The sequence below is a fragment of the Lontra canadensis genome, unplaced genomic scaffold (genome assembly GCF_010015895.1).
Source record: "Lontra canadensis isolate GAN:19392208 unplaced genomic scaffold, GSC_riverotter_1.0 scaffold144, whole genome shotgun sequence".
NCBI classification, from domain to species: Eukaryota; Metazoa; Chordata; class Mammalia; order Carnivora; family Mustelidae; genus Lontra; species Lontra canadensis.
In genome coordinates, this window is record NW_022631138.1 from 2,530,146 (window position 1) to 2,545,485 (window position 15,340).

Genomic DNA, 15,340 nt, shown 5'->3' on the forward strand with positions numbered 1-15,340 from the left:
TGGTTTTATCTTTTGTTTTTTATTTAAATTCCAGTTAATATATAGTGTAATACTAGTTTTAAGAGTACAATTTAGAGATTCATCACTTCCATATACCATGCAGTGCTCATCACACCTTAACCCCTTCACCCACTTACCCCCTCCCCCTGGCCGCCTCCCTTCCAGCAACCCTGTTTGTTCTCTAGAGTTAAGAGTCTTTTATGGTTGCCTCTCTTCGTCCCATCCCTCGCTGTGTTGATCTGTTTTATTTCTTAAATTCCACACCAGAGTGAAATCATAGGTCTTACCTCTTATTTGCTTACCTTTTTTAAATTTATAGATTCACAAAATTGACATTGGGACAATTCCCAGAGTTTAGTCCTGTTTCACTCGTTTTACATGCACTCCTTTGTGTATGTGTGTATTGTTCGGATCAGTCCTACCACGTGTAGATTGACGTAACGAACATAATCAAGACACAGGACTACAAACCATAAGTGATGTTATCATAGGAAACAAACGTGAGATTGCTGGAGGGGTATGGGGTGGAGGGATCGGGTAAGTGGGTGATAGACATTAAGGAGGAAAAGTGATATAATGAACACTAGGTATTATATAAGACTGATGAATCACTGATCTCTGCCTCTGAAAGTAATAATATACCACATGTTAACTGAATTTAAATAGAAAAAAAAAAAAAAAGACACACAACTATTCCACACCGCAAGGCTCAGCCATGATTTTTTCCCTTCATAGCTGTTCCCAACTCTATCCCCCATCTTTAACCCCTGGCAACCACTAATCTATTCTCCATCTCTATAATTTTGTTATTTCAAGAATATTATATAAATGGAATCATATAGTAGTGACCTTTTGAAATTGGCCTTTTCCACTCTGCAGTTCCCCTGAGATCTCTGTTTCTTGCATGTGTCAGTAACATTCCTTCTTACTGCCACTCAGCACTCCACGAGAGGGCGCAGTTTTTACTTTATCATTTGGGTTTGGTTTTTGGTAGATGATGCTTTTGGTGTCCTGTCTTAAGAACTCTTCAAGCCCAGGGGTGCCTGTGTGGCTCAGTGGGTTAAAGCCTCTGCCTTCAGCTCAGGTCATGATCTCAGGGTCCTGGGATTGAGCCCCACATTGGGCTCTCTGCTCAGCAGGGAGCCTGCCTCCCTGTCTCTCTCTCTGCCTGCCTCTCTGCCTACTTGGGATCTCTGTCTGTCAAATAAATAAATCTTAAAAAAAAAAAAAACAACTCTTCAAGCCCAAAGATTTTATATATTCTAAGTGTTTATAATTTTATGCTGTACACTTAAATCTATGATCCATGTATCCCTTTTGAGTTTCTTTTTTTAAAAGATTTGTCCATTTATTAGAGTGTGTGAGTGGAGGGGGTGGGGACAGGCAGACAGAATCTCGAGCAGACCCTGCTGAGCGGGGAGCCCGACAACACAGGAATCAGTTAGAGAACCCTGAGATCACCACCTGAGCCGAAATCAAGAGTTGGACGCCCAACTGACTTAACCACCCAGGTGCCCCTTGAATAATTTTTCTATAAGGTGTGAGGGTCAGCTCAAGATTCCTCGTTTTTTTTTGTTTTGTTTTGTTTTGTTTTTTTGCCAGAGGACTGGATATATCATGTATCTCTTTGCTGTATTGGTATAACACAAATTAGTGTATGCAGTGAATGGATACAGGTGTAGACAAGATACATATTTATACAAATGGAATTGTTGTTGTGAAATGAATGTCTTCAAGGAAAGGATGGAGCTGTATGTAAAACTGAATGTTACTTATGTCTATGAATGGAATATTGGATAACATTAATATTTTAAGGAAATAAATACAAAATTGAATGATGGGTTAATTATCCAAATAGTATATGGGTAGATTAAAAACTGCAGTAAAATAGGGCTGTCAGTTTCTGTATTTATAAAAGTGAGTTTCCTAATGAAAGAACAGAACTATATACAAGATGGAATAAATAAGTTGTCTCTGTTAAGAATGCTGATACAACAAAAATGAATTGCCCCACTGGTCCTTGAAATGAACCGGTTTTATTTAATGGACACTCCATACACCCAAGTGGTTGTAACAGGTACTGCAAGATGTATTATAAGAACAGATGTTTCAAGTATGTGTGGTACTTCTGTTGATGGGAAGAAGTGTTCCTGTTGGGCAGATCCACAGTGCGGACGGTGCCAACAGGCCGAGTACCTCTGTGGGACCCAGCAGGCGCCCCAGCCCCGCACTGCCATGTAGGGGAGACAGCACAGGCTGTGGGGAAGAGCCTACAGCACTGATGGAAGAGCCGGTCCGGGCAGGCTTCCCGCAGGCTGTCCACACTGCCCTCCCCCTCTGACCTGCTAGTCCCAGTAAGCCTTTTCAACTGCAGGCATTACGATGGTATAGGGTGCAGCCTGGGGCAAAGGAATGTAGGCAGAAGCGTCCCCTGGAGTTTTGGCATTGGTGCCCTTGTAAGAGGAGTGCACACAGAGAAGGTGATGTGAGTGGAGGCAGAGATAGAAGTAATGTGTCTATCAGCCAAGGAATGCCAAGGACTGCCTGTAACCACCGGAAGCTGGGGAACAGGCATGGAACGGATTCTCCTTCAGAGCCTCCAGCAGGAATCTGCTGCCAGCACCTTGATTTTGGACTTCCTGCTTCCTGAACAGTGAAAATGCATGTCTGTTCTTTTAAGCTACCCAGCCTGTGGCAGTTTGTTACAGCAACCTCAGGAAGCCAATCCCACTGAGGCTCAGCTCCCTACGGAACACATACTTGTGTGGGTTCTAAATGTGCGATGCCTCCGTGTGGACAGAAGATGATACCGAGACTGGTGAGGAGGCCCAGATTGGCTGTAAGAGAAACAAACCACTTAATTAACCTTTCCCACACTTCCTTTTCCTTCTCAAGTAGAGCTGTGTTCTAGCTGAAACATCAAATACAACTTCTTGGAGGCAAAGCCAAGAAGTGAGGGCATTGTCCTCTATCTGGGACCAGTTTCTGCACACCTCCCTTTCAGCCTGTGGCCCCCAGCCTCCAAGGACCTGGAAGAGATCAGCACTGGGACCCACTCATCAGCGGCAACATCTAAATCTGCATCTTTTACACCTCAAACCCCATGAACCTAGAGTGGATGAGGAAGGTACATGCAGCGCTGAGGAGGTGGCCAGGCCCACTGGAACCCCAGACCCAGGGAGCCGCCCAGTGCAGGAGGAAAGGAATTGCCCTGGGTGAGTGGTCAAGGTCTTGCCTAAGACCCGTTCCCAGGGGGCAGAACAGAGCCGAGCAGACCTCACCACGAGGGCACCACACCCTCTGTTCTGCTATCATCATCACGTAGGAAGATTGTGAAGCTGGTGTTTGTCAATTTCTCTAGGACAGAGCCATGGCCTTGACCTCCCAATCCCTCCCTCGCCCAGCACCAGAGGGAAGACAGCACACTTAATCCAGGCCTGTGTGGATAGCATGGCAGGAACCAACATGTGGATCCTTTGCCAAGCTTCGCCCACCCCTGCCTAGACTAACAAACGGCTGGAATCCAGAAGCAGGAGGCAGGGACGGGGATGCACTGCAGTTCCCAGGAATCCTAAGGCTTTGAGCTCTTGGGGAACAGATCTGGGAGGCAAAGGATCCAGGAGACACTAGTGAGAAAATGGAAGTTAAGCTTCGAGCAAAGTGTTCATTTCACTCAGTCTTTTTTTTTTTTTTTTTTTAACTAAGGAGCTTAATAAGGCGAAAAAAATAAGTCAAGAGTTGGGAGACCCCCTCCAAGTCACAGTATATGGTTTCCTCTTAACAATTTTCTGTGCCACTGTTCCCAGAGGAGGGGTGGTCCTGAAGCTCTAGGTCACTAGCCCCCGGCAAGTGACAACAGATGTAATGTGGCAGGAAAAGCATGTTCACTGCTGTCCTCAGCTTGGAGATTTTACATGTATTGGGCTCGTCAGGATTTGCCTCCCACCCATCATATCCTATAAACTTAAGACCAAGAGGGAGCACTTCTAGAAAAGAAAAACCCAGGAGATGAAGGTGGCAGTGAAGCCACCTGAGGTGAGAGGAGCCCTCAGGACTCCAGGAGACCCTGTCCTAGTCAACAGTGCTCTTCTCATAACACCATTAGGAAATCACCGACACACCCAGGCACCATCCCTTCCTGCCACATGGCCCCTTCAGGGGATCAAGGGTCAGGACTCACGTTGTTGTACCTCACAAATCATCCGGTCAAAGTTGTGTCTGTGTTGCCATTTGTGGTGGCTCTCAGTCTGGCCAGGGATTGAAGCACTGGACAACTCCCTCCGGATCCCATTCCACAAGTGCACCCTCCCACCCAACCCCCCGTCACACTCCCTGCCCTTCATCAGACCTGACATGCCCCACCTGGAGGACTATATGCTCCGTGAAGCACACGGACAGATATCACATGACCTCACATATGTGGAATCTAAGTTGAACTCGTGGAAACAGAATGGTGGTTGGCAGGCCTGAGGTGTGGGGGAAATGGGGAGATGGGGAGATGTTGGTCAAAGGGTATAAACTCTGTTAAGTTCTGGAGACCTAATGTATAGCATTAGTTAATATTAACATATTGTATACTTGACATTTGCTAAGAGATTGGATCTCAAATGTCCTCATCACACATTAAAAATGTTAACTATGTGAACTGATGGATATTACTGCGGTAATCATTTCACAATACCTACGTATACCCAAACATCACACTGTATACCCTTTTTACCAGTATGAATTTCGGTCTTTTACTCCCTGCTGGGGAAACAGTTCCTGGCACACAGACAGCACTTAATAAGTCAACGAGTGGCTCTCATTTTATCCTCACGCAATCTTGAAAGCAGATGGGTTTTATTCATTCCATTATTACTCTGCCAGACCCCATGCTATGGAGGGGATCCAGCAGTGACATGAGACAGATACAAGGCCCCTTCCCTTGTGGGTCTTGAAGTAGGCGGAAAATACGCAAACAAATACAGTAACAAATTCTGATAAGGCTAGAAAGGGAAAGTACACAGTGCTCAACATCCTCTGTTCTGCTGTCATCATCACGTAGGAAGACTGTGAAGCTGGTGTTTGTCAGTTTCTCTAGGACAGAGCCATGGCCTTGACCTCCCAATCCCTCCCTCACCCAGCACCAGAGGGAAGACAGCACACTTAATCCAGGCCTGTGTGGATAGCATGTGGATCCTTTGCCAAGCTTCACCCACCCCTGCCTAGACTAACAAACGGCAGGAATCCAGAAGCTCAGCAGGTGTCATTTCTCCAGTGCTCAGCAGGTGTCATTTCAGTCTCTGCTCACAAGGGGATCCTTAAGCAGCTGTTACGGAGGAAACTGAAACCCAGAGAGCAGATTCTGTCCAAGATCCCGGATTCAAACCCAGGTCTGCTTCACTCCATAAGCCTACCTTGCATTTGATCCCTAAGAGGAAGTTAGTCAGACTCTTGAGCTACAGGCCAAAAACAACCCAGACGCTTGGAAGCACAAGTGTCACACTTCCCAAGGGGAGGAGGGGTGCTGTCTCCTCTTGGGGTCTTCATCATACCTACTAATGAGCTCACACGTTTGAACCCCTTCCCTTGAGGGAGCACGTTACAGGGACTTTGAGGTAAGAATCATGAAGTGGCAAGGACAGGTTAAGATTTCACTTTCCCAGGAGAGAAAAATATGAGGATTCACTCCACATTTGAAGCCGAAGTGTTCTCTGCCATTGAGGGTGTTCCCTTCCCCTCTTCTCCCATCAAAAATACACTTGGGGGGTGCCTGGGTGGCTCAGTGGGTTGGGCCTCTGCCTTTGGCTCAGGTCATGGTCTCAGGGTACTGGGATCGAGACCCACATCGGGCTCTCTGCTGGGCGGGGAGCCTGCTTCCCCCTCTCTCTTTCTGCCTGCCTCTCTGCCTACTTGTGATTTCTGTTAAATAAATAAAAAATATTAAAAAAAATACACTTGGGGGCGCCTGGGTGGCTCAGTGGGTTAAAGCCTCTGCCTTCCGCTCAGGTCATGATCCCAGAGTCCTGGGATCGAGCCCCGCATCGGGCTCTCTCCTCGGCGGGGAGCCTGCTTTCCCCTCTCTCTCTGCCTGCCTCTCTGCCTACTTGTAATCTCTGTCTGTCAAGTAAATAAATAAAATCTTAAAAAAAAAATACACTTGGAAGTTTTTGCAAGAAAGAATAGGAGGCCTTGGACAAAAAGCTTTCCTTTGGTGCACACAGCTCCAAACCTACTCCTATCATCCAAGGCAGGTTCGGATGGTCAGTGGGACAATCATGTGTCCAGGGCCAACCAGGGCAGCTCACAATAAGTCTCCAGTAACAGCGCTCACTTCTCCAGAAATTCTGAGGGTCCAGGCTCTGCCCTAACTGTTCACATGCACTATGCCCTGTGTAAAGGACCTCACCGTCATCCTCCCCATTTACAGATGAGCACACCCATACTCCAAGTAGCTGTCACTTGCTCACAAATAGCTCTTGCTCCTCGACACTATGATGGAAGATCATTTTATGTTCATTTTGGCTGGAGTCTGGGAAGACATCCACATATTTGATGGCTGGTCTGATGCTTAGTCTCCCTCTGATCTCGGGATACTCGCACCCACCCTCACAGGTGGGAAAACGTACCCCCGGGTCTCACACTGGAGGACCGACCAATAGGTGGAAATGATACCCCTCCAGGAGGAATTAGAATTACACATGCCCATAATCGCGTGGAGCCAATATTAACACTCAAGTCCAGCCTGGTCCCAGGGCTTATGCCAAGAAGAAGGGGGCCTGGTCTCAGTCCCCCAGGCTGAGCCGATGGCAGCTCCAGGCGGGCTGGTCCCACTCTTGCGGTGACCCCCTTCCCGCGGCTCCGCGCGCGCGCGCACGCACTAGCATCCGGAGAGGACCGGGAGCGCCCGCGCTAGACGGAAGGTGGCACTGCGGCGGTAAGCGTCAGGCTCCCGGTCACCGCGCCAAGGAGCCCGCAGCTACGGCGCCCAACCTGGCCACCAATAGCACCACATTGAGTGGCCAGAGCAGCTGCTCTTCCCCAGCTCCCGGCGGGTGGCTGGGAGAGAAGCGCGCAGGCTGCCTCTCCCGTATTTCCGGCGCGGCCACGGCCAGCCGGATGTAGAAAGCGCAGAGCCACCGAGCCGCAGAGAGGCCCGCGACGGCTGCGCAGGCGCCGCCAGTACAGGCGGGACCGGAAGGAGAGACAGAGCGCCGCCATGACAGGTTGGGCCTAAAGGGAACAGAATGGGCCACTTGCCGGCTCTGCGACCGGAAAAAATGAGGCAAGGACAGCCGAGTTGGGCGCCGCCATGACAACCTGACCGGAAAAGGCGGAGCTCTCCTCCCGGACTGATTTCCTACCCGCACCGGCCTGGAGATGTGAGTAGCGGGAGCGCCTACCCTGGATCTGCCGCCGCACCCCTCTCTTCCGTGATCTGGACCTGGGCCAGCACTCCGGGAGGAAGGGTTGGCGTCTTTGTTCCTCGAAGATCCGACCCTTAGGATTCAGCGCAGTCCATTACAAGTCTCGTCCCCCCTGGGCCTTTAGACTCCGCCCCTCTTCTTTGGGTAACTGGGAACTTGTTAGGTCCACACTTAACACCCACCCAATCGTGTCCCTAGGACCCCAGGCACGGTCCACCACCTTGCAACCCTAGGACTGCAGAATTGTCACGGCACCTCTGCGATTCTTAAACCCGTTCTTATAGCTCCGGGTTCATCCCCCTAGATCACCAAACTATAACTTCTGAACCTTCGGATCAGCGCATCATCGCAGACCTCGCCTGTAACGCCCACAGACTTGTTCCCAGATCACCCGTGCCGCTCTAGATTTCCAGATCTTGTTCTCAAGAGCTTACTTGTAGGAACATCCAGATCTATCCCAAGGCTCCAGCCTCACCCAGTGCTTCCACATCATGCCCCTAGAACTCGGAGGCCCACCCCGGGGCTTCAAGTCTCACCTCCAGTACCTCTGTCCTCAGACTTAATCGTTAAGACTCTGGTCGGTGGGCCCTTTCCCAGGACCCAAGACCTTACCACTTGGACTTCTGAACCTCTTTTTAGGACTTCCGAACCCCTTTATGGCTCCCAGATTTTCTCCTAGAACTCAAGATCTTACTTCTAAGGCCCTATGGAGGGATGCCTGAAGGACCCCAAGGCTTGCCTTTGAATGATTAGACTTTTTTTGGAAAAGATCTCCGTCATCTTCCCAGAATCCCCCACCCGGTTCCACAATCCCCAAGGCTCATGCTTTCCCTCCCCATCCATCTCCCTGGCTCTTTCCCAGGATACCTTCAGACTCCTAGATCTGCGCAAGATACCTAGTGTTCTTCCACGCTCCATCCCCCTACTGAGATCAGAACTCCCTTTCTGGTCTGTTGCCTGAAATTACCCTCAGCCCACCATGTCCCACAGGCAGGCAGCCCTGGAGGTCACGGCTCGCTACTGTGGCCGGGAGCTGGAGCAATATGGCCAGTGTGTAGCGGCCAAGCCGGAGTCATGGCAGCGGGACTGTTACCACCTTAAGATGAGTATTGCTCAATGCACATCCTCCCAGTGAGTGTGGGCAAGAATGGGACGGGGTGCAGGGTGGGGGCGGGCAGTGGAGTGGAAGTGTGAATGCTTGAAATGTCCTTCCTCCACAGCCCAATCATCCGTCAGATCCGCCAGGCCTGTGCTGAACCTTTTGAGGCCTTTGAGGAGTGCCTTCGGCAGAATGAGGCAGCTGTGGGCAACTGTGCAGAGCACATGCGCCGCTTCCTGCAGTGTGCTGAGCAGGTGCAGCCGCCTTGCTCACCCTCAACTGCGGAGGTGAAGCCGCCACAATCACCCTCAACTGTGGAGGTGAGGCAGGAGCAGGGACTTGTCACTATTCACCCCCTTTGTCCTCGTAGTTGCTCAAAATAAAGACCTGGGAGTTACCCTCAGCCCCCCTGCCATAGGCCTGCGTGAGCATCTGGGATCCAGAACATGATCATCTCTTGCCCCTTCCCATAGCCCCTGCTTCAGTCCAGACCCCTCTCTGACCTCTCCACCTCCAGAATCCCTGCCCCAGCCTTTTCCCTGACTCTCTGAATCCCCTCTCACTTGCCCTCCACACAGTAGCCAGAGAGAGCATTTAGAAACTGAAAACTCATTTTTCATATTTGCTTAGATCTCTTCAATAGCTTCCCATTCGCTCTGAGAACAAAATCCAGGTCCTTGCTGGTTCTCTGTGTTCTTCCCTGGGATGACCTCATCCACCTCCTTCCTTACCTGCTCTCTTGTTCCCTTCCTCACTACCCCTCTGCTGTACTCAGTGAGGGGATGAGGAGCGAGCAAATGAGTCTTACTCTCTTTAATGATGTGTATAGTACATAAACAGATATGCAGTATAACGATGGTATTAAGATTTCATGGATGACTGCAATTTTTAAAAGCTGTCTTAAAAGATTGCTTGGGGAGGCTGCCTGGGTGGTGGCTCAGATGTTTGCGCGTCTGCCTTCAGCTCTGTTCATGATCCCCAGGTCCTGGGATCGAGTCCCACATTGGGTTCCCTGCTCAGTGGGGAGTCTGCTTCCCCCTCTGCCTGTGTGTGTGTGTGTGTGTGTGTGTGTGTGTGTGTCATGAATGAATAAATAGGATCTTTAAAAAAAAAAAAGATGTCATTAAAGACCCCTTGGGGAGCAGTAATAAAAATGAAATTGAGAAATGCTCCTTTAGAAGTTAACCACCTCCCCTCACTGGACTATGCCCTCCTAAGGCAAAAGTCACATCTTGAACCACCTCCCTCTTAATGTTCTCATTTGAGCCTCTGTGTTCTCTATTACCGCTTTCAGTCCATTCTCTGTGATGGTCCCAGAGCAGTCCCAGAGGAAATCTGACTATATTCTGCTTCACTTATATATTTTTTTTGAGAGAGAACGTACGAGTGGGGAGAGGAGTAGAGAGAGCGATAGAGAGGGAATCCTAAGCAGGATCCACACTGACTCAGGGCTTGTTCTCAAAACCCTGAGATCTTGACCTGAGCCCAAATCAAGAGTCGGCGCACGCTTAATCACCTGAACCACCCAGACACCCCATGTCCTGTTTCACTTGAAAACCTTTCAGTTAAGTGTCTGCCTTCAGCTCAAGTCATCATCCTGGGACCCTGGGATTGAGCCCCAGGTTGGGGTCCCTGCTGGGCGAGGAGCCTGCTTCTCCCTCTGCCTGCTGCTCCCCCTGCTTGTGTGCTCTCTCTCTGTCAAATAAATAAGTAAGGTCTTTAAAAAACAAACAAACAAACAAAAAAACCACAAAGCTTTCCGTGGCTTCTCACTTCCATCCGCCAAATCTAAATTCCAGCACAGCCTATAGGGTCCCCGCCCACCCCGCTCCCTACTTTTTACATCATACTCTGTTCCAGCCATAGTGAGCCTGCAGTTACTCAGTTGCATGTGTCTCCTGCTGGCAGGCTTTTATCCATCTATTTCCGTCTGCCTGGACTGTCCTTCCGGGCCAGGGGGCTACTTGCTATTCTGGCTTATATATCGCTGCCTCTGAAAACATCCCCAGCTGGCGCATCCCCATCTCCAGGCTCCCAGGGTGTCTGAGCTCCCTCCATCATGGCTTGTATCTCACTGCCTTGTAACTGCTTCATTCCCATTGGCTGTCTCAGAGGGGTTCTTGGCTAAATATGGGGGAGATGCCCTTCTACCAGGGCCTGTAGTCGTTGTTTTGTTTTAATAAGGCAGTAATAAGTGAAAGGTTCAGGCCCTAGGAGTGGACACCAGTAGGAAGGACTTTTATTTATTTATTTTTTAAGATTTTATTTATTGGGGCACCTGGGTAGCTCAGTGGGTTAAGCCTCTTCCTTAGGCTCAGGTCATGATCTCAGGGTCCTGGGATTGAGCCCTGAATCGGGCTCTCTGCTCAGCAGGGAGTCTGCTTTCCCCCCTCTCTCTGCCTACCTCTCTGCCTACTTGTGATCTCTCTCTACCTCTCTGTCAAATAAATAAATAAAATCCTAAAAAAAAAAAAAAAGATTTTATTTATTTATTGGACACAGAGAGAGAGAGAGATCACAAGTAGGCAGAGGAGGCATGGTTCGTCATTCCTGCCCTGGTTAAGCAGTCAGCCTCTTCCTGTGGCCATCCTGCCCCTAAATCAGCTCTCCTCTGGCAGACAGAGGACCTTGTAAAAATGGAAATGAGATCATATCTCTTCCTTTACAGCCTTGTTGTGGTTCCTGAGTGCACTCAGAGTGATTACCACCACACCTGCTTCCTCTATTGCCCTGTAATAATGCCAGGACAGAGCACATGCTCAGTAAATATAGCAAATGGTGACTTCTCTGCTCCCAGTGACAGTTCACTGTGTCAGATGTGTTCACCTGACAGATGGCCAAGGTCATCACCTGATACCTTCTCCCTCCAGACTCTGGACTTGGCAAAGGCAGCCTCTGCTGTGTCTACATAATCTCCCCAGTGGTGGCCCCAGGACCAGGTACGAAAGAGGTGCTAGTAGATGGTCATGTTTTTTTTTTTTTCCACAGGCAAAGCCACTTCCTACCTCCTGAGGACTCTGAACCATGGAAAAACTGGACATGAGTGACTGGCTCCTTGATGCCCCCAGCCCTGAAGAGTGGCCAGGTGGAGTTCTGTGGGGCCTGGACATGAGTCTGGCTTCTCTGGACAGCAGGACTCACAATAAATAAAGACTCTATATACCAGACTTTGCCTTCTGCCTTCAGCAGCTGAGGGGGAAACCCTGCTCCTCTGTTCCCCAGCTTCGCACCGTGTGCCAAGAAAGGGCCTGCTCACCAGAGTTAAGATGACCCCTCTTCCCTCGTTAACTCTGCTAACAGCCACTTCCAGTCTCCTGCTGCACTGATGTGGGAAAGGCTCCTTCTCCCATCCACTCCAGCGTCTACCCAGTCTTTATGGAGCATTTCCTTGAAGTTTAGGGGGCAATAATATCATACTTCTTTTCCTCCTGAGTTTTGAAGCAGTCGTGTGATAGACACGGGCACTAGACAGTGGGAATGAAAATACTGGCTTTATTACTGAGAACAGTGACACCAAGGGGTATGGTTTAGCGTGTGCTGTCCCGGACTTCTGTTCTGTCTTGGTTTGTGTCCTTCCAGAATTCAACCCTGAGAATCAGAGTGCAGATAGTATATTTGGAATGTGATTCCAGAAACGTTTGGAGGTGAGTGGAGAGGTGAGACAGAGGAAGGCAGCCGACAAAAGGTGCGTTATCAAGCCAGTTACCACAGTGGACAATGGACTCAATCTAAGGGGCAAGGGTGTTGGAGTATAGATCGCCAACTGCCCGTCTGTCATCGGGGGCAGGTGTCATGGGCACTGATGGTCTTGCACTCCTTCCTGCCCTGTGTGTGGTCCTGTGCCCTGCCATCAAACAGGCCCTGAGTGGAGAGTAGCCAGGAATCACGTGAGCAGCATTCAGCGCCCAGAAGAGGGCTGAGTGGATCTGGGCAGGGACCAACAGGGGCTGCTGCAGCTTCTCAGTTTCTCCTCAGAAGTACATGTTCTGTGAGCTCAGCTGGTTGAGCACGAGTTCCCCAGCGGGGGCAGGTCCTAAAGGGCAGAGGGCAGACAGGACTGATGGCGGAGAGAGAGCCCGTCGTGCCCCGCTGAGTGTGCCCAGTACCTGCACCCAGATTCACCATTCAGACAAGCCACTTCCCCCTGGAGGTGACTCCAAACTTCCAGAAATTAGAAGTGACTGCCCAGTGCTGATAGATTGGCCACTGGAAGCCCAAGGCCTGTGCTCTGGCTTGGAAAAATGAGCCAGGGTGTCTCCTGGGGATTTGATCTTTAAGACGAAGTTGTCAGTTTGCTTGGGAGCAGTCAGGGTTGCCAGAGCTGCTAAAAGCCATGTGGTGCAAACCAGAGAAAACCCAGGTAGAGGAAGGAATGTGATCGTTCTTGTGGTTCCTGAACAGGCTGCTTGGGTCCTGATGGCTTTCTGTCCCCAGCTTTAGTTTCCTTGGGTTATGGATTGAGTCCTCAGAACTTTTTGTGTTTTCAGCCAACCCCACTTTGCTTGAGTGGGGTTCTGCTCCATGTAATTATAAGGAGAGTAACAAGGGGGCGTCTGGGTGGCTCAGTTGGTTAAGCACCAGACCCTTGATTTTGGCTTAGGTCATCATCATCAGGGTCATGGGATCAAGCCCCATGCCAGGCTCAATGATAGTGGGGATTCTGCTTGAAATCCTCCCTCCCTCTGCCCTTCCCCCTTCTCTCTCTCAAATAAAAAAGAAAAGAAGTGATAAGAGCAAACAAAACAAGTTGATTAATCTTTTCACAGAATTTTATTTTATTTATTTATTTGAGAGAGTGGGTAAGAGAGAGCATGAGAGGGGAGGAGGTCAGTGAAAGAAGCAGACTCCATGGAGCTGGGAGCCCGATGCAGGACTTGATCCCAGGACTCCAGGATCATGACCTGAGCCGAAGGCAGTCGCCCAACCAGCTGAGCACCCAGGTGCCCCTCTTTTCACAGAATTTACTTTTGGCTTTACTGGTGTTCTTTGCGTATTTGTTTTTAATTTATCTTCTTTACCTTTTTTGGATTTAATTTTTTTCTTTTTGAAATGAATGTTTAGCTCAATGATTCTATTTTGCATTTTTCATTGACCCCAGATTATTTAGAAGTTTAAAACTGTATTTTTAAATTTCTGAACATATGGGGATTTTTCTCATTATCTTGCCTAATTGCAATTGGACTAGGAACACATTTTCTATGGTTTCAGTCTTTAGAAATATGTTGAGACTTTCACGGCTTGGCATAGGGTTGGCTTTTGTTAATGTGCCATCTGCTCTTGAATCCTAATCCTTGGTTCATGATGCACTATCTTAGGTCGGGTTCCCCCAGAAACAGATTTTGAGGCAGCGCTTTGGAAGATGGCCCCAGAAAGCACTGGTAAGGGCAGAGGGAAGTGAGACAGGAAGGGAAAGCAGCACATCGAGGCTGCGTTATCAAGCAAGTTACCACTGGCCAACAGCTTAACTCTGGGGAACTCTGGAAAACAGTGGAGAACATATACTTCCCACTCAAGGGGGATCTAACTAACCCCCACCAGTCATTTTCCCTGCTCCTTCCTGTGTGCCAGACACACAGGCAAAGTGGGCTCTGGTGGAGAGAAAACTCCAGCAAAGAGCAGCAGCTTCAGGGCAGTTCACTCAATGGTAGCCACCCTGTGGCCATTCATTGCAACGTGACCCACGGCCACCACCACCATTGTCGCAGCCTGTCATGGCGGCCTCACAGTAGCCCCCATCATCTCAGCTCCCTTTGGTGCCTGTCACTGCTGCCTCCCATGCCTGCATCACACCACAATTACCATTGGTGGAGGTTTTGCAATAACACAAATGCTTTCAAATTGCTTGGCTCTGTTCACAAAGGATGGCTGCCTTCAACCAAGGAGGTCAACTGGAAGTGGTGGGCATGAAGGCTGAGGGAGTATTGAGAACAGTGTGGGGAGGGGACAGGGGACAGGGTAGAGGGACGTGTGCAGATGTTGAAGTGATCAAGTGAGCCGATGACCCTCGGGATTCTGAGGAGGCAGAATATGCCTGTCAAGGGAGTGCAGAGGTGAGGAGGTAGGGTATGTTAACCCGAAATTAGATTATGTCATCGAGAGTCTCCAGTTCACCTGTGGTGGGTGAACTGAGGATTTGCGCTTGCCATTGAATATACTGACTTTGTTGATAAAGATAATCAGAATAAGGATGCTATATATTTCAGTCAGCACTCCCTTGAGTAGGTAAGCACCTGGTTTATGCTATGAAAATCTTTTGGACAGAATCTGTATAAACAGAAGCCAGATTCTCTAAGGAAATTCATTATCCTGAAATAAGCTGACAGGGCACATGGCTGGCTCAGTGAGTAGAGCATGTGACTCTTGATCTCATGGCTGTGAGTTCGAGCCCTATGTTGGGTACAGAGCTTACTTTAAAATCTAAAATCTAAAAAACTATATATATATATATATATATATATATATATATCCGATTTTAAAAATCTATTTCAGTATGCAGACAAGGCTGAGAACCACTGTCCTAGTGGAATTTCTCAATTTTGATTGTCTTCTATAATATTAACATGCTTGGAATTAAGGTTTGAAAGTTTTGGAAACTACTTTGAAGCTCGTGACGTTAACAGAGGTTTCAGAGTCCAGGGAGTCGGTGTGTGTCACAATAGTATTTCTTTTTTAACTCAATAAATATTTACCAGTGAGGTGGTGACATGTGAGACAAGGTCAGACTCAAATAATTCGAATCCTTTCCTTCTCTGATGGTCTAGAAATTATGGGATGCATGGAGTGTTGGGTCAGCTGAACAGAGGAAAGAATGTCTCTCTGAAAAGTATTAAGC

General features: G+C 48.9%; 1 protein-coding gene across 3 annotated transcripts; it reads left to right on the forward strand.

Annotated features, from left to right (window-relative positions):
* The first annotated feature begins 7,155 nt into the window (after positions 1-7,155).
* On the forward strand, positions 7,156-11,675 carry CHCHD5 (coiled-coil-helix-coiled-coil-helix domain containing 5). 3 transcript variants are annotated; one of them, XM_032843858.1, is made up of 4 exons: positions 7,156-7,364; positions 8,400-8,540; positions 8,630-8,762; positions 11,497-11,675. In XM_032843858.1, coding segments are annotated over exons 1-4 (300 nt in total). In that variant the 5' UTR covers positions 7,156-7,362; the 3' UTR covers positions 11,521-11,675. The 3 variants fall into 3 exon arrangements, with proteins under 3 accessions (XP_032699749.1, XP_032699748.1, XP_032699747.1); XM_032843857.1 differs by having other exon boundaries at positions 7,159-7,364; positions 8,630-8,795; XM_032843856.1 differs by having other exon boundaries at positions 7,160-7,364; positions 8,630-8,828.
* Positions 11,676-15,340: the final 3,665 nt, after the last annotated feature.